Below are 24,079 nucleotides of genomic sequence, written 5' to 3'. Positions count from 1 at the left end.
TGTGCACACATTTTTCCCTTCCAAGGTGTATGCTCACCTGAGATAAATGTTTAAGGACTATGTCCAACTTCTCTAAGTGCTTATATTGGTCTTCCCTCTTATTAGCTCATTGTCTGGACAAATTGCAATCTGGGAAATACCTTGTAAAATGTTCTCATCACCCCCTGAAAAAATGCACAAGCTGACAATATCCCAAATGTATATTGGTACAAACCCTTATGGGTATTAATTGTAGCATTCTTCTGAGAATCCCCATCTAATCCCAATTGCACGAACATATGGCTTATGTCTGGCTTTGTGAAATTTTGTATTTAGATCCTCTATGGTAGGGATTGGGTATTTATCCAGCTGCTGCAGGAAGCAATACTGTTTGTTTGAAATCCCCACAAAGGCAAACCAACTCTTCGGGCTTCATAATTGGTATGACCAGTGCCGCCCATTCTGCTAACTGGACTGGTTTGATGATTCTTTCACTTTCAACCTTCTGGTTTCTGCCTTTACCTTTTTCTGTAAGGCAAATGGCACTGAGTGGGCTTTGCAGAATCCTGGTCAACATGCAAGGATGGCCTTGACTCCTTTAATAATCCCAAGACCTTCCTGAAAAACTTCAGGGTATTTAATTAGATCTTCACTCAGGCAACCATTTGCTAATCAAAAAATGTTGACCCAATCTAGTTGAGAATTTTTCTCAAACCAATTTCTCCCCATCAAGCCTAGGCCCGAGCCTTTTATTACAATCAGCTACTTCTTATAAGAATTCACAACTAATATTGTACCCTTAATCTGTAAAGATTCTCCGGCATAGATTCTCGGTCTGGCTAAACCTAAGGGTTGGGGTCCAGGACAAATATTGTTAAAGATTGGTTCTGTGATCACTGAACCAGCCATGCTGGTATCAACCTTCATTAGATCCAGGTGACCATTTAACCAGATGTTTATTTTGATTGGTTCTGATTTGGATGTTGCTAAGCAATTTAACTGTTCCAACCCAGATGTAGGTGGGCTTTCCAGGTTGTGCACTCTTCTGGATACCGGCCAATGCGTTCTCTTATTCCGTCTAGGTCTAGCGGGATTCTTTTGCTGTCTCAACTCCACGTACTGGCTGCAGCTACAATGGTTTGTCAACCCAGATCCTAAGAAATATTTCAACTGTTTGGCCAAGGCTTGGCTTTGTATTGGGGTTTTGCTTTGGGCTAACCTGGAGTCCCTCTGTTCAGGATATGTCCTAAGTGAATCTATGCAATTGCATTCACTCAAGTGGTGTTCCCCAAGCTCAGGCAGACTGGCAAGCATGTCTATTTCCATTGGAATACCTTGCAAGTTAAATGCTCCACTTGCCACACTTTCCAATGATGAAGCCTGTTGTAGTCCCTGTTTGAAGTTCAATTGGGCTTCAGCTAGTTGGCACTTTTGCATGGTTACATCATTAATTCCAAATACCAATTGATCTGTCAATATTTCATTTAGATTTGAAGCAAAGTCATGTGCCTCTGTCAATTATCTTAAATTAGTCAAAAGTTCAGACACGGATTTCCCTGGTTCTCAAGTTGTGACATAAAACCAATAGCATCTCAGAATTAGAGGAGGCTTGGGATCGTAATATTTCTTAACTAAATCCATGTACTCTGGAAAGTCTTTAGTATCTATTGCCTCAGGAAACATTAGACTCCTAACAACCAAAAAAGATGGATCTACAGCTGTCAGGGAGAATTATGCATTGCTTTTCATCTGCTTCAATGTCCTTGGCCCGGAAAGAATAATGATTTTTTTCCACATACTGGGCCCACTCTTCAACAGCAGGATTGAACAAGTCAAGCTTCCTACTCAATGGCATTATGCGAAAATTGCTTACCCTAACAAAATCTCTACAAATCTTATCATTAAAGATAAGATGGAGGGGTTGGTTGGGTTGGGGGGGGGTTGTTCTGGACCTCTCCATTAGTTATGAGTCTAATCCACCAACTTTGTACTCTCAGAGTGGAACTGCCATATTTTCCAGTGCAAATACTTTTATCATTTCAGTGTTAATAATGACATAAAATAACCAAGCATGTAAGAACATTTCCAACTGAAGGATTTTAACACACTGCTAGTGAATTTCTTATGTCTTCATTCGCAATTACACATGGGAAGCAATACAGTTTTAGATGGTTTTAAACTCTTACCACTAAAGTATGCAAGAATATTCAGAGTATTTCTAATGGGCCAAATTGTTTGGCAATGTGTGTGCAGGATTAATAAGCTCATTGTTAGTCTTGTTTAAAGTACCCAGCAATTAAAAGAGACATCGCGTGACTTGTGATTCAATGTGGATTGGTGGATAGTATGTAATACTTCCCTGTGAATCTTGCACCCATGTTGCATTTAGCAATTATTACTGGTTAAATTCACTAGAAAGTTAAATTAACAATATAAGCATTCTTTTAATGTTAAGTTCTATATTCCTGCAATTGCACTTAACTGCTTTTGTCTAGAGAAGTCCAGAAATTGAATAAATGTAACTGTGGAGTTTCATCCTTACAGTCAGTTAATTGCTATTTGAGATGTTTAAAAATGTTAACTCATTATTTCTTTCTGGACCTGATTTGACTCTAATTGGCCTAATGACTTCTCCATCACTCCTCTACTGATTTCTCAATCCATAAATCTTTATGGTTAATGAGCTAGACTGTTGGGCCCAACTACCCCTTTGCCCTCGCTGTGCCATTATCAGCTTGGGCTTCGAGCAATTTACAATGGAGAAGAAACTTTAGCTGATGGGTGATGAAAAATCTGACTGATGGTGTGTGCTGCAAGATCCCTCCAGCAAATTCTGTGTTGAGAGGGAATGGTGCATTCATGTGGATCTAGTAAGATTATCAAGCATTACAAGTACAACATTGTTCCAAGTACGAGAAGTCTAAATTTATATAGCACATTTCATGCCTTCAGGATATCCCAAGGTATTTCACAGTCAATTACTTTACAAGTTGCTAATGTTAAGTGAACAAAACAGCAGCTAAATTGCAAATGGCACCTATTGATTTCAATGAACTGAAGGCATTACAGCAGTACCAGTGTAAAGATTTAAAATTTTACTTTATAAATATTGACTGGGAATACAATAGTTCAAGTACTTTAGATGGGTCAGTTTTTGTCCAATGTATGCAGGAGGGTTTCCTGACACAGTATGCAGACAGACTAACAAGGGGTAAGGCCACATTAAATTTGGTGCTGGGTAATGAACCAGGCCAGGTGTTAGATTAACACAATTCAGTTATGTTTACTTTAATGATGGAAGGGATGGGTATATACCACAGGGCAAGAGTTATAGCTGGGGGAAAGGCAATAACAATGCAACTAGGCAAGATTTAGGATGCATAGGTTAGGGAAGGAAACTGCAGGGGATGGGCACAGTTGAAACGTGGAGCTTATTTGAGACCCAGCTATTGCAGGTCCTTGATAAGTTGCACTGGCCAAGCAGGGAGGAAGTTATCGAGCGTGGGAGCCATGGTTGACTAAGGAGGTTGACTCTCTTGTCAAGAGGAAGAAGAAGACTTATGTTAGGATAAGATGTGATGACTCAGTTAGGGTGCTTGAGAATTACAAGTTATCCAGGAAAGACCTAAAGAGAGAGCTAAGAAGAGCCAGGAGGGTACATGAGAAATCATTGGCAGATTGGATCAAGGAAAACCCTATAGCTTTCTATATAATATAACAGGGAATAAAAGAATGACTAGAGCAAAATTAGGGTCAATCAAACATAGTACTGGGAAGTTGTGTGTGGAGCCAGATGAGATAGGGGAAGTGCTAAATGAATACTTTTCGTCCGTATTCACACTAGAAAAATCCAATGTGTTCAAGGAGAATACTGAGATACAGGCTACTAGACTAGATGGGATTAAGGTACATAAGGAGGAGGTGTTAGCAATTTTGGAAAGTAAAACCAAATAAGTCCCCTAGGCCAGATGGGGTTTACCTTAGGATTCTCTGGGAAGCCGGGGAGGAGATTGCTGAGCATTTGGCTTTGACCTTTATGTTGTTATTGTCTACTGGCATAGTGCCAGAAGACTGGAGGATAACAAATGTCATTCCCTTGTTCAATCAGGGGAGTAGTGACAACCCTGGAAATTATAGACCTGTGAGCCTTACTTTAGTGTGGGTAAAGTGTTGGAAAGGGTTATAAGATATAGGATTTATAACCACCTTGAAAGGAATAATTTGATTTGGGATAGTCAGCACCGTTTTGTGAAGGTAGGTCATGCCTCACAAATCTTATTGAGTTATTTGAGAAGGTGACCAAACAGGTGGGTGAGGGTAAGGCAGTTGATGTGGTGTATATGGCTTTCAGTAAGGCATTTGATAAGGTTCTCCACGATAGGCTATTGCACAAACTATGAAGACATGGGATTGAGGGGGATTTACTGGTTTGAACCAGAACTTGGTAAGCTGAAAGAAGACAGAACATGGTGGTTGATAGGAAATATTCAATCTGCAATTCACATACTAGTGGGGTACCGCAAGGGTTTTGGGTCCACTGTTATTTGTTACTTTTATAAATTACCTGGATGAGGGCATAGAATGATGGGTAAGTAAATTTGCAGATGACACTACGGTCTGTAAAGTTGTGGATAGTGACAAAGGATGTTGCAGGTTACAGAGAGACATAGATAAGCTACAGAGCTGAGTGGAGATGTGGCAAAAGGAGTTTAATGCAGAAAAGTGTGAGGTGATTCACATTGGAAGGAGTAACAGGAACACAGAGTACTAGGCTAATGGTAAGATTCTTGGTAGTGTGGATGAGCAGAGAGATCTCAGTATCCAGGTACATAGATCCCTGAAAGTTGCCACCAAGGTTGATAGGATTGTTAAGAAGGCATATGGTGTGTTAGCTTTTATTGGTAGAAGGATTGAGTTTTGGAGCCATGAGATCATGTTGCAGCTGTACAAAACTCTGGTGCAGACATATTTGGAGTATTGAATACAGTTTTGTTCACCAAAGAATGTGGAAGCTTTGGAAAGGGTTCGGAGGAGATTTACTAGGATGTTGCGTGGTATGGGCGGAAGGTCTTACGAGAAAAGGCTGAGGGATTTGAGGCTGTTTTCATTAGAGAGAAGGTTGAGAGGTTACTTAATTAAGACATAAGATAATCAGAGGGTTAGATCGGTTGGACAGTGAGGCCCTTTATCCTCAGATGGCGACAGCTAGCATGAGGGGACATAGCTTTAAATTGAGGGATGATAGATATAGGATAGATTTCAGAGGTAGTTTCTTTACTCAGAGAGTAGTAGGGCATGAAATACACTGCCTGCAATGGTAGCAGACTCACCAAATTTAAGGGCACTTAAACTGTCATTGGATAGGCATATGGACAAGAATGGAGTAGTGTAGGTTAGATGGGCTTCAGCATGGTTCCACAGGTCGGTGCTATATCAAGAGCCGAAGGGCCTGTACTGTAATGTTCTATGTTCAGTGTTCTAAATCTAGGTTTAATGAATCATAGAATGCAAAAACACAGGAGGAAATCATTCAGCCCATCATGCCTGTGTCTGCTAACTATTCCTCCCCCAAAGTACTGTAAATACTTCCATATTCATCCAATTTCTTTCGACTGTTAGCATTTAATCTGTTTCCATCACCCAGATCATGAAAAAGTCATTGTGTAAAGAAAAGGTTCCTTATTTTGCCTCTGTTATTTAATCAATTGCCTTAGATCTAGGATTTTTGGTTCCAACTGTTTTACCAATAGAAATTGTTTATTTAATTATTCAGATTTTATACATTCTTTCATTTATTAAATCTCCTCCTAATGTTCTGTACTGTATTGACAACAGCTCCAACTTCTTAAGGCTTTCCACTTAACTGAAGTCTCTTATCTCAGATACCACTCGAATAAATCTCTACTTCAGCCTTTTCCATATCTCTGAGCATTACTTCTAAAGTTTGCTATGTATCTTTGTCCTAGTGCTCCATCAGCAAATATTTACAGGGAATGTATAGTCAGCAGGCACATTAATTAAAAAATGTTCAACAGGTTTTCCTTAAATGAGTGCTTAGAAGTATGGAGATTAAGGCTTCTGGAAGGTCATGGAGCTCAGAATTTGACACGATATTCCAGCTGAGGCCTAACCAGTGACTTTAAAATTTTACCATAACTTTCTTGTTCTTCTGCATTAATGATCTATTAATAATGTCAAGGATTCCATTTGATTTTTGAAACAGATTTCCCAACTTGTCCTGCCCCCTTAAATAATCTTTCTGTTACATCATCTTTAAAGTTACATGATTTTGCTCAAATTGCCCCTCATCTTTCTTCCAGCAAAATGTATCTCTCTGCCTAAAATTTCATCTGTCATGTATCTGCCCAAATAATTGATCTCTGCCCTCTTGCAGTCTATTACAGTACTACCTTCCTCATTGTTGAAGGTACTTTTGAAATTTGTATCATCTGCAAACTTAGAAATTATGTCCCACATACCCAAATTCAGATCACAAATATATATTGTTCTCTAAAACACCTACAAAACATCTACATTCCCATAATATGATAAACAACAGCTCACAGCTATTCTCTCATTCTTGTACTTCAGCTGCTTTTCTATTTAACTTGTCACTGTCCATAAATACTACATGGGCTTGATTTTGTTAACAAGTTTTGAAACTTTCTAAACAGAATGTCAACGACATCATCCTTATTAACACTCTCCTTTACTTGGTCAAAAGGTTATCAGTTAGTTTTCCATTGACAGATTTCATTTATTTTTACTTGCAATGTCTCAGATAATGAAACATTTTTTGTGTGCACGAAGCAACACCCGGCCAATACTCAGGCATTAGCTGATGGGTGACAATTAATATTTGTTGACAGTGTGGTGCTGGAAAAGCACAACAGGTCAGCCAGCATCTGAGGAGCAGGAAAATCGACGTTTCAAGCAAAAGCCCTTCATCAGGACTAACACTTGTGTCAATCAAGTGCCAGTCAATGACCATTTCTAAAAAAGCATCTATTACATGAATACATATCAGAACCAATACAAGTTACAAATTAATTAATGGATAAATGATATTTAAACTAAAAAGGCAAACTTTATTTTAAATAGAAAATGCAAAGCAATACTTATACAACCACAAACATCCAGAGCACACCCCACCCCAAATATAATTAGGCAAACTTCCATAGTATGCTGTTCCTTATTCATGCAGGGTAGGTCAGAAGTTCCATCCAATAACAGCTTTCACCCTTGCATTTCATGGGTACAATTATCATCAGCAAGGCACACTTCTTCAATCTATCTCCATCTCTGGTCATGACAATCTTGGTGAAGTAGCAAACTAGAGTTTCTTTACAACATAAAAACCAATAACACCCAGGTGTGGCCACTTTCAGGAAACCATCCAGCTCTTTAATATCTATTTGCGTGGCTTTCCAGGTTGTGGGCCTGTTTAGCCTGTTCTCATAAAACCTCCAATTGTGCCTGTCACCCTTTCTGTCAAACAGAAAAATTGAGTGATTTACTTCTTCTCAGGAACTCTTCATTCTCTTCTTTTTGTCCTTGTCTGCTTTCTCTTTGTGTCTGTGTCTATGTATATACTGATCATTGTCACCTTCTAAGGTTTATGCATATAACTCTCTTCTATGCCTTCAGTCCTCCTTGACTCTAGCCATCATGTTTCTTTCCTAATTTCCTTCTCCTGGTATTGCTTCAGGATGAAGAGTCATCATGTCACATGAGAATGGGGGAATTGTGGGGGGGCAGGGGTGGGAAGTGGCCAGTGGGAAGTTTTGGAGTGGTAACATTACTAGATTAGCAATTCAGAACCTGAAATGAATATTCTGAGATCATGGGTTTCAATTCCACCATGGCAGATAGTGAAATTGTAATTTAATAAAGATATGGAACAAAAAGCTAGCCTAATGTCATCCATGTAAAACCCATTTGGCTCACTAATGTCAGTAGAGAAGGAAATCTGCCACCATTTCCTTATCTGGCCTACATGTGACTCAACCCAACAATGTGGTTGACCCTTAAATGCCCTCTGAGCAATTATGGATGGGCAATAAATGTTCAGCTTGCTAATGATGCCCACATCCTATGAATAAATTGTAAAATATAGACCAGTCTTCTTATTATCCATGAAAATTGCTTTAAATTTGCCTTTAAAATTGATGCAAAGTCTTACAGTATTTTCAAACATTCTTAAAAATAATAGTAGACTTCACAGATTTCTTTACTCTACAATGTCCAAGTCAAAGGTCATCACACTTCACACGATCTACCAATATCAACAGTCAGGGGCTCACTGTTGAGCAGAAACTTAACTGAACCAGTCACACTGGGGCTACAGAGCTGACCAGTGCTATCCGTGATTCACCTTCAAAGGCTATGTGCAATGCACAAGGAAGAATTCTCATCAATTGTCTGGATAAGTGTAACTCCAACAATATTCAAGAAACTTGGCACCATCCAGGGTAAAAGCAATTTATTTCATTTGCACTCCATCCACTGTCTTAAACATTTCGGTATTTTACAATTGGTGTCCAATGGCCACAGCATGTGCCATATTTAAGATGATAGCAAATCACTTGGTCTTCTTTGATAGTAATCCATAATCCCTATCACCTTGAAAAACAAGGATGCAGATATATGGGAATACTACTACATCCAATATGCCCTGTAAATTATAAACTATCTTGACCATAAGTCCATAAGATCTAGGAACAAAAGTAGGTCATACAGACCAAGTCAGCTTTGCCATTCAATGAGATCATAGCTGATCTGATCATCCTCGATCTTTCCAGAATTAGTCTAAAATCAATCACTTTTGTTAAATACTTTCCCATTGACTTCACTTACAACAGTTCATTCCTTTGAAGTACATCAAGTCCTACATACTTCCTAGCTGCACTGGACACATATTCGTCGATAAAGTTCTCTTACATATAGTCTCTTCACTCTCTTTGCCTTTTTCACTGAATAATAGTCTGGTTTAGGATAATTGAAATTCCCCATTGTCTGTAGCTGCAGTTTATGCGCCTTTCTTCAATTTTCCTCCAAATCCACTACTCTTCTATCTCATTTGTGTTACTGGGTGACCCATGTATCTTTAAATATATATTTTTAAATTCTAATCACTCAGATACTTTTGACACTCCAATGACATCATCAGTCTCCAGTGCAATTAATGACTTATTTGATGAAAATTATCACTCCCTCCTTTTTTCGTCTCCTGTATATTTTTTTAACACCTTCTGGTTAGGATATTATTAAGCTAGAGAGGGTTCAGAAACGATTTACCAGGTTATTACAGGTATGAAAGGTTTGAGTTATAAAGAAAGATCCAATAGGCCGGGACTTTTTCACTGAAGTGTAGAAGGTTGCAAAGTGACCTTATAGAAATTTATAAAATCATGAGGGGTATATATGGTTAATGATGACTGTCTTTTCTCTAGGATGGGGGATTTCAAGTCTAGGAGACATATTTTAAGCTGAGAGGAGAGAGATTTTAAAAAGACATGAAGGGCAAATATTTTATGCAGAGGGTAATTCCCACGCGGAATGAACTTCTGGAGGAAGTGATGGATGTGGGCACAATTACAACATTTAAGAGATATTTGAATAAGTGTATGAATAGAAAAGGCTTGCATGGATATGGGCCAGAAGCAAGGAGGTGGGACTAGTTTAATTTGGGATAATGCTCAGCATGGACTGGTTGTACTAAGGGTCTGTTTGCCTGCTGTATGACTCTATGACTCTATTAAGTTCCCAATCATACTCTTCTTTGAGTATAACCTCTGTTTTGTCAATCCAGACTGGCCTGAATGCAGCTAGCAATGTGACCTGTAGTCCAGCTTCATTATTTGTTACACCACATGCATGTCATTCTGAAGAAGGGGGTCACTCAACTCAAGACGCTAACTCTGCCCTCTCTCTATAGATGCTGAGTTTCTCCAGCAATTTCTATGTCTGTGTATTTCAAGTGATCTTTAATCTGTTTTATTATAGTTCATAATTTTGTTCCATCTAATCTGAATCTTGAGATGTGTGAAGCTGTCTCCCTCTGAGTTGTGCTGAGCAGCTAGATTGAGACTCCTGACTGAGTCCTATTGGAACTGCAATATTTGCAAAATGGCAAAGTGGCAGCATACCTGTAGCCTTGAGAACCTCTGCTTCTGAAATTAAATCAAAATATGCTGTTATCTAGGTGCACAGCTAAGCAGCAGAACCTGTTATTATTGAACAAATACCTGTACACAGGCTTTAGCAGAACTGCTACTAGAAAGTCAGGGGGTAATTTTAACTCCAAAACAAGGGATAGGAGGTAGGAGTTAAATTTGAACTAAATTGAAAACAAGACCCTGACTCCCACCCTCCACTGATTCACCTTTTTCCATTTTAACAGTGTCAGCTTAGGGTGTGATAAGTATTAAACTCTACATATTGATCCACATATTTTTTAAAAACACATGTCTCAGACCCTGTCACGAACTTAAATTCGTTGTTAGCAGGCTGGATGACTTAAATCTCAGGAAACCCACTAAATGGAAGCAGAAGCTGATTGCTGCAGCAGGTAAAGGATTATTCCTGTATCCCTGCTGGATAAGGAGGAACAAATTATCTCCCCATCCTACAGCCAGCTACCAGCATCCTAACCCACTCCCCACTTTCCTCTTCTACATACCTCTCCTTTCTACATGGCCATCCCAACCATTTCCCAATTTCTCTGCAATCTGTCTCCTTGTGATTTCTCTTCCCTTAAGATGTCTCTGCAATATGATTTGCCTGCAAGGTCTTTCTCCAGATCCGAATTCCCACCTCAGCCTACAACTTATTCAACAATAACCTAACTTGAGTGAAGAGTAGAAAAAATACAATTTATAAATAGAAGAAAATAGAGTGTGTATATTAAGACAAGGAATGTTATTTGCATTAAGAACAAAGAATAAAGAAAAAAGAAAATTTACAGCCCTGGAACAGGCCCTCCAAGCCTGAGCCGATCCAAATGTATTGTCTAAACCTGTCGGTCAATTCCTAAGCATCTGTATCCCTCTGCTCCCCACCTACGCATGCATCTCTCCAGACGCATCTTAAATGAATCTACGATGCCTGCCTCTACCACCTCTGCTGGCAATGCATTCCAGACACCCACCACCCTTGTGTGAAGTACTTGCTGCATGTATTCCCCCCTTAAATGTTCCACCTCTCACCTTGAAAGCATGACCTCTCATTATGGAATCCTTCACCCTGGGAAAAAGCTTGTCTCTATCCACCCTGTCTATACCCTCATGATTTTGTAAACCTCAATCTTCTTTTTTCTAATGAAAATAAACCTAACCTACACAAACTCTCTTCATAGCTAGCACCTTTCATACCAGGCAACATCCGCGTAAACCTTCTCTGCACCCTCCAAAGCATCCACATCCTTTTGGTACTGTGGTGACCAGAACTGTACACAGTATTCAAATGCAGCCGAACCAACATCCTGTACAATTTTAATATGACTTGCCAGCTCTCTTACCCTGTCCAATGAAGGCAAGCAAAGTATATGCCTTCTTGACCAATCTATCCACCTGTGCAGCAACCTTCAGGGTATAATGGACCTGCACTCCCAGATCTCTCTGCCCATCAAGTTTTCCCAAGGCTCTTCCGTTCATTGTATAATTCGCTATAGAATTAGTCTTGTTTAAATCTATCGCCTCACATTTGTCTGAATTGAAATTCATCTGCTACTTTTCCACCCAACTCTCCAGTCTATCTATATCTTCCTGTATTCTTTGACAGTCCGTTATGCTTCCGCCATTAGAATATGCAAAGGCAATAATAATAATAATACAAAATGACTGTGGGCTTAACAGTTTTAGAAGTGCTTAAAGAATTGTTGGATAACTTTGATAAAATACAAATAGGAAGCTACAAATTCATAAATTTTGTTTTGAATATTTTGAGCTCCAAATTATTATCAGATAAAAAATTCTGTTTAATCAGTCTAAAGACATGAAAGAATGACCCAACGGTATGATAAATTGAACACTTGTCAATTAGCTTCTTCCAGAATCTAACTTTTACACTGAGTAGAACTTCTCCATAAAGCATTGAAAAAGGATTTTAAAAAATCCCTCTTCATTCCTTTGCCATTCTCTATGCTCCCAGGGTGCTGAGGCCTAATGTAAAGATATATACGGGGCATTCCGAACTTGTTCTGAACAGGGGTCACCGGATTAGAAAGTTATTTTCTGTTTCTCTGGGGTGCTTTTTAACGTGCCGAGAAATTGTGTTGAGCATGTTGGAAGTGCCGGGCTTTCGTTCTATTTTGCTTTCTGTATTTTTAAATAGATAAACCGAACATACCGGGTATATTCAAAAGTGTCTTAATTCAGCAACTTGTAAAATCTTTCGCTGGTGAGACAAAACAAAAGCCCGGAATCACACAATGAGAGAAATGGAGAGTGTACTGCTATAGGTTTGCCGTTAAACAGAACTGCAAGCGTTTAAACTGCCGCCTTTAACAGATTTTTAAAGACCTGCGTGGTTCGCATTAGTATGTAAATTAGAACCTGCAGGAAACTGAAAAATTAATGGATTCATTCCTTAAGGAAGGACACTGAAACCTCTATATCAATTATTGTACACGTATTAATCCGTATAAATCTTCCACAGAAGTATCGGTTCCAGTTTAGTGACGATATTCTGCTACCTGACTATGGATCATATTCGCTTTTAATTCAAGAGAGTTTAAAACAGCTGTTGAAATAATTGAGGGGTTTTCTGAAAATCTGTGATCGAGTTTCAGAACCTTGCGCTGCTTTAAATGTTTTAATTGCACGGCGTACTTTGACCGGTGGGTCCTAGTGTTTTGACAATAACATTAATTCTAAACCAGGAAGATAACGGACGAGCAATTTTCCTTTAGGATAACAAAACTGCGGATGCTAGAAAAAAAAACAGAACTTGCTGGAAAAGCTCAGCGGGACTGGCAGCGTATTTGGAAAGAAAGCAGAGTTAGCGTTTTGGGTCCAGACACCTTTCTTCAGCTAACCATCCATTAAATTGGTTCCTTAAATCGTGCATCAGCTATGAAAGCAAAGTTAAGCAAATTAGTATCAAAATCTCAAATTAATGAAACAGTTTGAAGTACGTCCACTGCGAAAAATTATACTTTTAACAAAACAACTAATTTGCAAAAGACTTGGTCGAATGGTTCATAAAATTTGTTGTATTAAAGGTGATCGATAGGTGCCGCTATAATACCCAGTTACTGGTAAAATCTTGACAATTCTGCTATAACTCGCTGGGTTCAAATGGGAGGAAGCATTTATTTTGTTTTTGTAAATTTGTTCCAACAAATTTTAAATAAGCATGTGTCCAATTCGATTCTTTTGGTTTGCATTGTTAGAAAACGCGAGACATTCTTCTCGCTCACTTGAGTCTGTTTTTGAGTCCGGTTTATTTTTGTCGGGGGTGTTGTGCTCATTTTTTTGTTAAATCAACATCAGTCGCCGTTTTCCAATGGAAGACACATGCATGTCGTGTGTTCTGTCCCAAACAAAATATGTTGCACTCATTTCCCTAAACTCAGTCTCCAATGAAAAGTGATAAGAATACAAAGCAGAAAGTGCTATAGAGTTAATGTTTTGAAAATGGTTGGATTCTAGATTACAACACGTTGAATTATGGGAATTAATATACCATTAAATAGCACGTAGAATTCTGAAGTAAAAGTTTGAAAAATCAAATGTTCATATGTTTGTATTAAACTTTCGGCTATGCATAAGATCGCTAACAGTAGAATTGTTATTGACAATTCCTATATTTTCTTATAAACCAGGTATAAGCTGTTGGATGATAACGCACTGTTGGTAGGTTAATGTTTTTAAACGTTGTTTTACTTTCCACAATCCTGTACTATTACACTGTTATAGTAAAGTATGAAAACAGTATTAATAATTGTTTTTGCGAAATATTGGCATCCACGGTGTGTATGGCGTATTCGTTTTTACCAAATTTTCTGTAAAGTTAGTCTGAATGTTTTGGTTCTTACCCACATGAACTGTAACTGTACAGAAAACAAACGCAAATTCTGCCTTTAGACATCACCCCGGGGCAGCTTCGGCGCGGAAACCTCGTTCACCTTCTCCCCCAAAGCCAGACAGTGCCGTTGAAAAGAAATTGATTGTCTTATTTTTTTTAAGTGGCCGGGTACTAAAAAACAGGACGATCAAGAGTCTGTGACCGTCAATCATTGCTTTAAAATGTTCTCTGACAGGCAATATGGTGAATTCAAGTCCTGGGGACAAGGAGAAATATGCAAGACGCTGAAATCTGTTGTTGTTTTGATGCTGTTTATCAACAGGTACAATGCCGCCGTGCTTTTCTGTTTGAGTCATTTGTTGTTTTGTGTTTTCAGCATTTTGCCTAGGCATCTGTGAAAGGAGTTGAGCGAGTTAGGGTGTTACTGATGGCTGACTGCTCCATCCAATGGAACAGATCCACCCAGTGCGTAATAGCGCAATTAGGGACTTAACCAAGAGTTAGCTGAGCTACAACCACAGTCTGCCGGCGCCTGCAGCACATACAGCTATGTCTACATAGACTCCTGCAGCACACACACACACACACAGCCATGTCCATGTAGACTCCTGCAGCACACACACATACACACAAACATGTCCACATAGACTTCTACTGCACAACACACACACACACCGACCGACCGACCGCCATCACCTCCTCCAGCAACCCCGGGCTATGACTGGAGTATTCGATCGCAAGGTGACTAACATCCGGACAGAGCTGCAGTCCACTTTTCAGCACAGCATGCACCATCCGTCGCAGGAATCGCCGACTCTCCCGGAGTCAACGGCCACCGACACGGGTTACTACAGCTCGGCCGGCTCCCACCACGGCTACTGCTCACCTTCGGCTTACGGCAAAGTGCTGAACCCTTACCAGTACCAGTACCACGGAGTGAACGCGTCTGCCGCCAATTACCCCGCCAAGTCTTACCACGAATACAGTTACCCCGGGCATTACCACCAATACGGACCGTACAGCAGGGCACAGGCACCATGCAGCCAGCCTGGTAAGGAACCATGGGCAGGAGATCCTCAACACTGGGTTGGGGCAGCCACAGAAATGATCTCCCATCCACCCCACCCCAACTTAAAGAATGGCGGCTGTTTTTGTTTTGAAGGCGAAGTTTGCGATGTTAGCGCGGCCAGAGTTCGATGAAGCAATTTTGTTTTTCATCCTGTAAGATGTTTTGTGCATGAGTTAGGAGCGAGTATTTCAAGCGGCGGCCTGTCGGGGAGATTGAGAGAGAGAGAGGGGGGGGGAATGTGGCCCATTTATTGGACACTTGGGAATGTCTCTCCCCCACCCCCCGGCCGCTCCGTCCGCCCTGCCCAGAGAGCACAGCTCTCTCCCTGTCGGCGGGACACTGTCCCCGCCAAACACCGTCTCACATCCCGTCTGGGTCACTCACGGATGGAAAACACATCGACAGGGAGTGGGGTCGGCTGCTGTACATTCAGAGAGAACCCTGGGGGTTAGCTGTCCTTCCTCTCGGGGGGGTGCTGCCTCTATCCCTGGGAGCTGGGGGAAAGAGGGAAGGGGGAACTCCCACCCCAACATTCTGACAGTATCCATCCAGACGGTGAGGCCATTTCGTTCACATTTTCCAAACTAAAGTGTGGCTTTTTTTCTCTCTCTCTCCACCCCCTCCCGTTTTCAGAGAAAGAACTTGTCGAGCCCGAAGTGCGGATGATAAACGGCAAACCGAAAAAGGTTCGCAAACCGCGCACAATCTACTCGAGTTTCCAGCTCGCAGCTTTACAGAGGCGCTTCCAAAAGACCCAGTACCTGGCGCTGCCTGAGAGAGCCGAACTGGCCGCCTCGCTGGGACTCACCCAGACCCAGGTAAGGGCAACAAGCCTCACTATGGGGAGCCCCGCCGAGTCTCATGAGACACTCCATCCGACACACACACTCAACACACACACACACTCAACACACCCGCAGGCACACACACACTCAACACACACACACACACACACACACTCACACACACACACTCAACACACACACACTCACACCCACAGGCACACACTCAACACATACACTCAACACACCCACACTCAGCACGCACACACTTACACACCCACAGGCACACCCCCACAGGCACACACACACACAACACACACACATTCACACACCCACAGGCACACATGCACTGAACACACTCACAGGCACACACACTCAACACACACACTCACACACCCACAGGCACACACACACTCAACACACCCACTGGCACACATACATTCAACACACCCACAGGCACACACACACAGTCAACACATCTACTGGCACACACACATTCACACACCCACAGGCACACACACACTCAACACACCCACTCGCACACATACACACACACCCGCAGGCACACACACACTCACACCCATAGGCACACACGCACTCAACACACCCACAGGCACACACACACCCACGGGCACACACACACTCAACACACACACACACACACACACAGAGGCACACACACACTCACACACCCACAGGCGCACACATGCCCCACAGACACACACCACACAGATACACACACACCCCACAGAAAACACACACACACATCCACACACACACCCCACAGACCCACACACCCACACCCACAGGCACACACCACACAGACACACACACACCCCACAGACACACACAGACCCCACAGACACATCCACACACACATCACACAGGTACACACACACCCTCAGGTACCCACACATACACCCACAGATACTCACAAACACCAGTCCCCAAACACACACTCATCTAACACCCACCAACCTACAGATACCCACAAACACTATCCCCAACACATACCGCTGCACACACCCACATGCATACCCGCACACACACATTTTCACACACGCACACCACCCCCACAGACACCAGTCCTCACACCCCCAACCACAGACACACACACCACCCCTCCACACACACCACCCCATGCACACACCACTGCTGCACCCCCCCTCCCCACACACACACACACACACACATTAGCCCCTTCATACATTGATGCAATTCGAGCGGCCCAGTACTGGTATTGATGACAACATTGTCATACAGAATTAATCTGATCGGATCTCACTCAGTGCAGACACTAACCGCCGGGGAGACAGACTCGCAAGCGATCATCGATCCGGGAATGCTTCGCTCCCCATGCTGCCCCTAATTTCTAACTCACCCAGGCACAAATCTCTCTATGGAGATCCTGAAAGTACATTAATTGCATCAGTACTTTGTTCTGATCGGACTTCCTGCAGCATAACCCTTCTCTTAAGTACACTGTCCGTCTCCATTGATGGGATTAATATTCTGTCCTGAACTCGCAAACGGCTTCTGTTTTGTTTTTATTAAATCGAACTTCATTTTCCATTTATTTCACTGAGAATGTAAACCTTGGGGAGTGCGCTTTGACAGTCGTGTGACACATCTAAGCGTAATATTTACAAAAATAAGTTAACTTTTGCCGTACACAAGTTAATAGTTACAAAGATTTGTAACGAAGTGTTTCCCTGTTAAATCAAGAATATCGTCTTGTGTATCTTTTCAGAGAGTTTTAGGGGTTTGAAATAGCCAGCAAGCGTTTGAAAGCTGCGATACTTTATTTTTTTAATTTGGGAATTTTACCGTCTGTAATTTTTACCACTGATCTGTATATTGTACTATTACTGTTTAAAATATGTCTAAAAATAGCACTGCTGTGATTTCAGCCACAGCTCATTGGTTTATTTGGACCGAGAACAAATTGCCCTGAGTTCTGGTGTAGAATAGACCGGGAGGTATTGCAGTGCATTTGCAGTAGAAACATACGTGTAACCCGAAGTGTGGGCGACAGAGAGAGAACGAAATGGTGACGGTCGTCTGTACACCAGGAAATATCCATCCATTTGTTATTTTGTATAAAAATCCTGAATTGGCAACTTATTCGGTGAATCGGATAATAAAACGATGAGATTTTGGAGATGGTTATTTATTCAACTCAGGACTACGGTTCCAGATCCTTCCCTTTGTATTGTGTTATTTAGCGCTATCATGTAGTTAGTTTCGGATTTAATGATTACCTTTCGTTTTGCAGGTTAAAATATGGTTCCAGAACCGAAGGTCGAAGATTAAGAAAATCATCAAGAATGGGGAGATTCCTCCTGAGCACAGCCCCAGTTCCAGTGACCCTATGGCCTGCAATTCTCCTCAGTCCCCTGCCGTTTGGGACACTCACAATTCCTCAAGGGTTGTCCACAGTCATCAAACCCCCAGCCACAACCCACCCACTACAAGCTACCTGGAGAACGCCAGCTCCTGGTATTCCAATCCCACTTCCATCAATTCCCATCTGCAGTCGACAAGCTCATTACATCACCCATTAGCTTTGGGATCCGGGACTATTTATTAATCTGAAATACATTGCAAAGTGGATTGAGTAGGACCAATAAACAGTGAAGATATGCAAAGAAAAGCACGCTTTGTTCAGTCGGAATCAAGGGAAGCCAAACTGTCTGGTTCTGGTGCATGTGACTTTCCACATTTCAAAGAGGAAAATGGACTACTTTTCCAAAGGACGTCAGGACCGACTTGGACATGTCAAAGGTGCCTCTCTTTAATCGGCTATGACCGCTAACCTGGCGGGACTTTTCAGTAACATGTATCACTGTACATAGGTGTAGATAGTTGAATTGAACTGTATATTCTGTTTAAATAAACTTATTGACACTTCGGAAAAACCTCGTTGGGATTTTATTTGCTATAATTTATACAGTATACATGTTGGGCAATAAAGTGAAAGTTGAAATTTGTAATAGTTGGATGGCTAACTATAAATGTTGGCGTTCAGTGACCATTGCTATGGAAACTCAAGGGATGGCAAAGGGGAATTACTGGATCGCCCTGCTTGGCTCCATTCTCTGTTTTTTGGGGGTGTTTTCCTTTTTGTCTGGGTTCCTTCCGCCACTGTCATTATCTGAGTGCAGTAGAGATCTTCGACCAATGTTATGAAGTTCTAGTTATTTAATTTGCATGAGCACCATTCTTTTTGGGTGGTAAATACGAAACTTGCTTTTTAATTTGATGACTGTAACAGCAATCTCTGCACTGTACGTACGTCCAAAGTGTTCAGTCAGACTTTGAGCAAAAGTGTGGACCATATAAGTTGGAACACACGAAATCCAAGGCAGTTAAATGGATGAATTAGATTCCAGGTTTTTGTCTTTAGTTCCTAAGTTAACAACAAAGAACGAAAACAGCGGCTGGCACGCTCTGCTGTTCAGATACAGTTTTGGTGGATATATTTTGAAAAGTCTTAATTTATTATTCATTTACTTAACTCAGCCTTTTTTTAAAAAGCGCAAGGCAATTATCAAATGCAGATAGGATTTAACACTTCCACCGAGAAATCTCGCAGGTCTGTTGGGTTGTGTGGGGGTGGGGAGGAGGAGATAGAACCAACAATCCCCATAAATAAGTATATGCTGCTATTAGAAAAAGAAAACACATTTTAAATTAAAACTGGGCCTTCTCATATAACTTAGAGAATTAAATACAACTTTGTCTGTTTAAAATTAAGGGTTTTTTTTAAATCACACTGATGTGTGATTTTTTTTCAAAAAAAAGCAATGTATCGATTTGGGAAGAGGTACAGACGGTAGGTGGCCAGAGGGAATATTCTCTTCTTTTCTAAATCGCTTTCAATTTATCCAAAATGAGATAAATATTTCAATTGCACTTGTTTTAAAGTAGACAGCTTTAAATATTAAAAAAATAGCGCGATTGCTCTTTCCAGTCTTAATGTAATCACAAAGACGTCATCGCCTTCATTCCTATGGTGATTCCATCCGTTCACAGCTGGTCCCTAACCAATGTGCCGGGTATTGGTAGAAATTAATAACAAGATCTCTGGAACCACTTTCAATGGCAAACAGATCTTAATCCTCCACAATATTGGTTGTATGTATGCATGAGGGTTCCTATATAAAAAAACTTGAAAGCTTGACGGCTGCAGATATCGTCAAATCATACTGAGACAGTCTTGCATTGAAAATATCAGCGTTCTTAAATTTATTAAAATTGAATGTGAATTTTGTTAAATGTATTTGCAATCTTAGGTTATGCAGGCATCAATTTACATTATTAAAAGGTCTGAATCTTGCGACTAATTATGAGGAATGTTGCGTTGCAACTTATATGACAACCCACAGGGAGATTATTGAATCGTTATAGCAACAACAAGTAGATATAGTGGAAACGTATGTTCTAATTCAATCGCCGCTGGCTTTCTTTGCTTACCAGACCTGCATGCAGACTCGTTCTAAGAGCGGGAGCAGAGTAAACTAGTGAGTGTACACGTTTCTTGAGTACGGAAAGAGGCGGAGAGTTAGGCAGACCCGTCTCGTACCTCACCCTCCGTGTTCATTCTCCGCTGCTCAGGACCTTTTGCGATATTTGGCGATTGTCAATGCATATTGTAAATGGCGCAGCCTCAAGGGGATGTCAACTGAATCGGCATGAAATGTAATCCCAGGGATGTACACAATAACAGGACACTGACCCTTGGATGGACGTGGCAGAATGGATGGTGTTCAACGAGATGCGTGCTTATTAGCAATTTTATTGTTTGCATTGTATAATTAAATGGTGGAATTAAATAATGAAACGCAAGTAGCAAAGGGCGGGGAGAGTTGAAATGTACACAGAACCTGACTTTACACTCACAGGTATTTGTTTTCATTGCAGTCATGGAAAGTTGGCCCAACCTGGGATCTGACTGAATTTAGCCGCCGACGTGTATTTTCCGATTAAGTTATGGAGGTTTCCGATATCTGAATGACCACACTGATAAACAGAGGATGTAAATCCAGTTCGTATGAGCGCGGCGGGGGGGGGGGGGGGGGGGGGGGGAGAAAATGTGCAAAGCCCTTCTCCCTGCCCGAGGGCACTTGGGGATGGGCTTTTGGCTGCAGGATGTATTTGGGAGTTGGGCTGTGTTCGTGTTTCTGGGAGCTGATCCCTCTTGCAGTCTGGCTCACAGACTTCCCGCAGACTTGCCTTCTCTTTGTGTTGCCCACAATTAGCAGCTTTGAATGGCAGACAGGAGCCGAGAGGGCGGCAGCTGAGATCATAGACAACCGCATTCCTGTGGGTGCAGAGCGGCTCCAGAGCTGCGCGACTCCCGGCCACGGCCCAGCTCAACTAACACACAGGCTGCAGAACAGAAACTCCACACATAATAAATGTGTCTGTATTCCCGCGCACAAAAAAAAATGTACTTACATATATACACACACGCAGGCGAACATGTATAGAGGCACAGTTACAGCGCAGCACGCATTTATGTGAACCTACACGCATACAAACATGTCTAAGACTTTAATGAAATGCAGACACACACTGGTGTAGACGGATTTATGCCAATCCGCGCACATGGCACCTGTATACGGAAGAGAGAGAGAGAGATCGAAAGAGGAAAACATGTCGGTAACCCTTATTCAAGAACTTGGACAACATTGAGTTCGCTTTAAACCGTACAATATACAAAGGCGTGTATTATCTCCTCCCGTTCGGATGTAATAATTCATTTAAATATTACATAATTTATATTAGAATGTTTGCGTTAGTTTTATTAGCGTGGGGACAATCTGGGAAAGTTTCAGCGATTTTTCACTTTTCATAAACGCTGAAAAAATCAACGTGATCCAAAATCCAATCGAAATGCACGTTAAAAATGGCAAAACATCCAGTCAACGAGACCGCAGAGAAACGATGTAGAGACAACGGGTGGAGTCTTTTGTTCGAGGTATTTTCCCTGGGTTTTTGTGGCCTTCAGAAATTACTCGGGTTTTGGGATCGAATTTGCTGAGGTTTTGCTGCTATAGTGTAGCCGAGGGAAAACAGTAAAATACAATTTGTTGACGTTATTCTATCTGTCTAGTCATCGAAGCGTTAAAAGCTGTCACATCAGGAGCCAGTTTAATTGTTAAGATGCCCGCCTGACGACCCGCCTGTTTAGCTGTAATTTGATACAACAGGCAACAGCGGGTCGAGCCTGTTGACTGCAAGATTTAAATGTTGAAGAATTCGCACATCTTACAGTAGGAAACAGAGTTCCGTCTAATTATTTGCGCTATGCGTGATGCAACCACAATCCTCTCTAAACCAAATTTTAGCATCTCGAATGTTTGGAGGGAAAAAAGGCGGGGAGTGGGGTAGGGGGAGGTGGCGGGGAGACAGGCTTATGTGCCTTTTCCAACGCGCTGCACGGAATAAAGAGAATAACTGTCTAAATCCTGTTGCATTACTGAAGTATGTGGAGGCCAGCCGTTGGCATGTTGATGGCGTAAGCGTAATGTATTAGCCAGGGAGCTATTCAATCAAGCTTCTCTTTAAAATTTTGTAATTAAATTGCCTTAAATAACGGTTAACGTGGGTATTAATATCTGGGGCTCATAAAGTAGCGGTGTGCACGTTCAGGTAGTTTGTACCAGCTAGCAGCAGCAGCAAAGGGCTGAACATGGAGCTGATTTACTTTATTAAAACAAGATGAACCAAACTTTCACCGTTTAGGGAAGGAATATTGTTGGTCATGTTTTAAGACAATTTACTTTGGCTCAAATTTTCTTTGTTTCCTCGGTTTCTTTCTATCTTATTCTCAATTCGTCCGATTGCCCCCTCGATCCTATGTTTACATTCATGAATATTTGATTTCCTGGTGACTAAATAATATCTTGTTGTTTGAATGTGCATTTGAAGGCAGGTCTTAATGAGGTAACTGAAGTATCTCTGAAAGTGGGACAAGGGGCCTTCGTGTTTCAGAAGTTCTGAAACATTTACAGTAGAAGTTGGCGTTCTCTCGGGCAACACTCTGCCTGAACAGTATTTTCTTTTCTCGGTTTTTACTACGTCGTCTTATTCATGAAGAAGTGAGTGCTGTTGGGAAGCCCACGATTGAAGGTGAAACTGGCAGATCTCCACCTTCAGAAAAGCTGTGACTCCAGGTAAACTGGAATGCCTCCCCAATACATTAGACATGGGCTAGATGCTGAGAGTGGTTGGTACTTACATTTTGACAAATGGCACTCCATCTTTCCACAAGATGCATGAACGGCGCTGATCCAAGCATCAGTTGTCAGAGCTGCTCCAGAGAAACCAATGAAATCAGTTTGAGAAATCTGCAACAAATTGTTTCTGCACTGCATTGCTTTAAATTATACATTGTACAAAATATAGTTTGTAATTTCTATTTACATCTTCAATGGATTCGGATTTAAATATCTTTATTACAAACGTTATTGTATATTGGAGATGGATATACCATCTGATGTGAACAGTAGCAGCAACAGTGACGCATTTTCTTAAAGTCTGCCAATTTTTAATTTAAACAAATGTAATTGTCAGAAGGCAGGCTATGATTAGGATATTGACCCCCTTCCTGGCTCTATCCAGCAGCATTAACTTATTTTCTCTTCTCTAGCTCTGCGGTTTCTATTCGCCCTTTGACTCACATGTGTTTCTTTCTGCTTTTTTGTTGCGATTTCACCCGCTGAGAACCTTCAGAATTAACATTGTGAGTTTTCCACTCAGCAGCCATCTGCTCTGTACAAATAATGGCGAAATTAGTCTAACTGGACAGTTGCAGCGATGTAATAACTCGCAGTAATTATCCCCCAGTCTGGATTAAGATGTTATTATTATAATCTGGACGTTTACAATTGCCTTAATTTACAAAGATGCGCTGGTTCTTGATTACAACAGTTTTATCAACCACGCCGTCACCAAACACTGACAGTAATAACAGCTAATTTTGCTGGCAATATAAGAGGTGGCGGGGTGTGCAAACAATTTCACACCTGGATATGCTCACCCAACCGGAGGAGCTCACGCTTCTGCCCTGTTATACAATAAAACCGTTTCACCAGTCACCGTTGGTAATGTTTTCCATTAGACGGGCGTGTGCTTGGAAACATCGTGTCAGGTATGTTTGAAACTGCATTTGTGTATAGATATAATTATATATTTATACATTTTTATGAAAGTA

General features: G+C 41.3%; 1 protein-coding gene and 1 long non-coding RNA gene across 2 annotated transcripts in view; one reads left to right on the top strand and one right to left on the bottom strand.

Moving 5' to 3' along the window:
* LOC132815695 (uncharacterized) overlaps window positions 1-14,717 on the bottom strand; it is a 29,337-nt gene extending 14,620 nt beyond the window's left edge. Inside the window, exon 1 of the long non-coding RNA XR_009644695.1 lies at window positions 14,018-14,717. This is a non-coding gene — a long non-coding RNA (uncharacterized LOC132815695). The remainder of the gene's footprint in view (window positions 1-14,017) is intronic.
* Window positions 14,479-18,780, top strand: dlx5a (distal-less homeobox 5a). Its single transcript, XM_060824764.1, has 3 exons — window positions 14,479-15,058; window positions 15,710-15,894; window positions 18,134-18,780. Exons 1-3 carry the CDS (start codon window positions 14,725-14,727, stop codon window positions 18,446-18,448), a joined length of 834 nt encoding a protein of 277 aa, XP_060680747.1. The 5' UTR covers window positions 14,479-14,724; the 3' UTR covers window positions 18,449-18,780.
* Window positions 18,781-24,079: the final 5,299 nt, after the last annotated feature.

The sequence above is a fragment of the Hemiscyllium ocellatum genome, chromosome 5 (genome assembly GCF_020745735.1).
Source record: "Hemiscyllium ocellatum isolate sHemOce1 chromosome 5, sHemOce1.pat.X.cur, whole genome shotgun sequence".
NCBI lineage: Eukaryota > Metazoa > Chordata > Chondrichthyes > Orectolobiformes > Hemiscylliidae > Hemiscyllium > Hemiscyllium ocellatum.
The sequence above is the reverse complement of the archived record's forward strand: the minus strand, read 5'-3'. Positions and strand labels throughout refer to the sequence as shown.

Excerpts from the sequence above, each read along its gene's own strand:
- dlx5a (XM_060824764.1), top strand. The coding sequence starts at position 14,725 with ATGACTGGAGTATTCGATCGCAAGGTGACTAACATCCGGACAGAGCTG. Across the intron at positions 15,059-15,709 it reads GGCACCATGCAGCCAGCCTG|AGAAAGAACTTGTCGAGCCC; the intron begins GTAAGGAACCAT and ends TCCCGTTTTCAG. Across the intron at positions 15,895-18,133 it reads TGGGACTCACCCAGACCCAG|GTTAAAATATGGTTCCAGAA; the intron begins GTAAGGGCAACA and ends TTCGTTTTGCAG.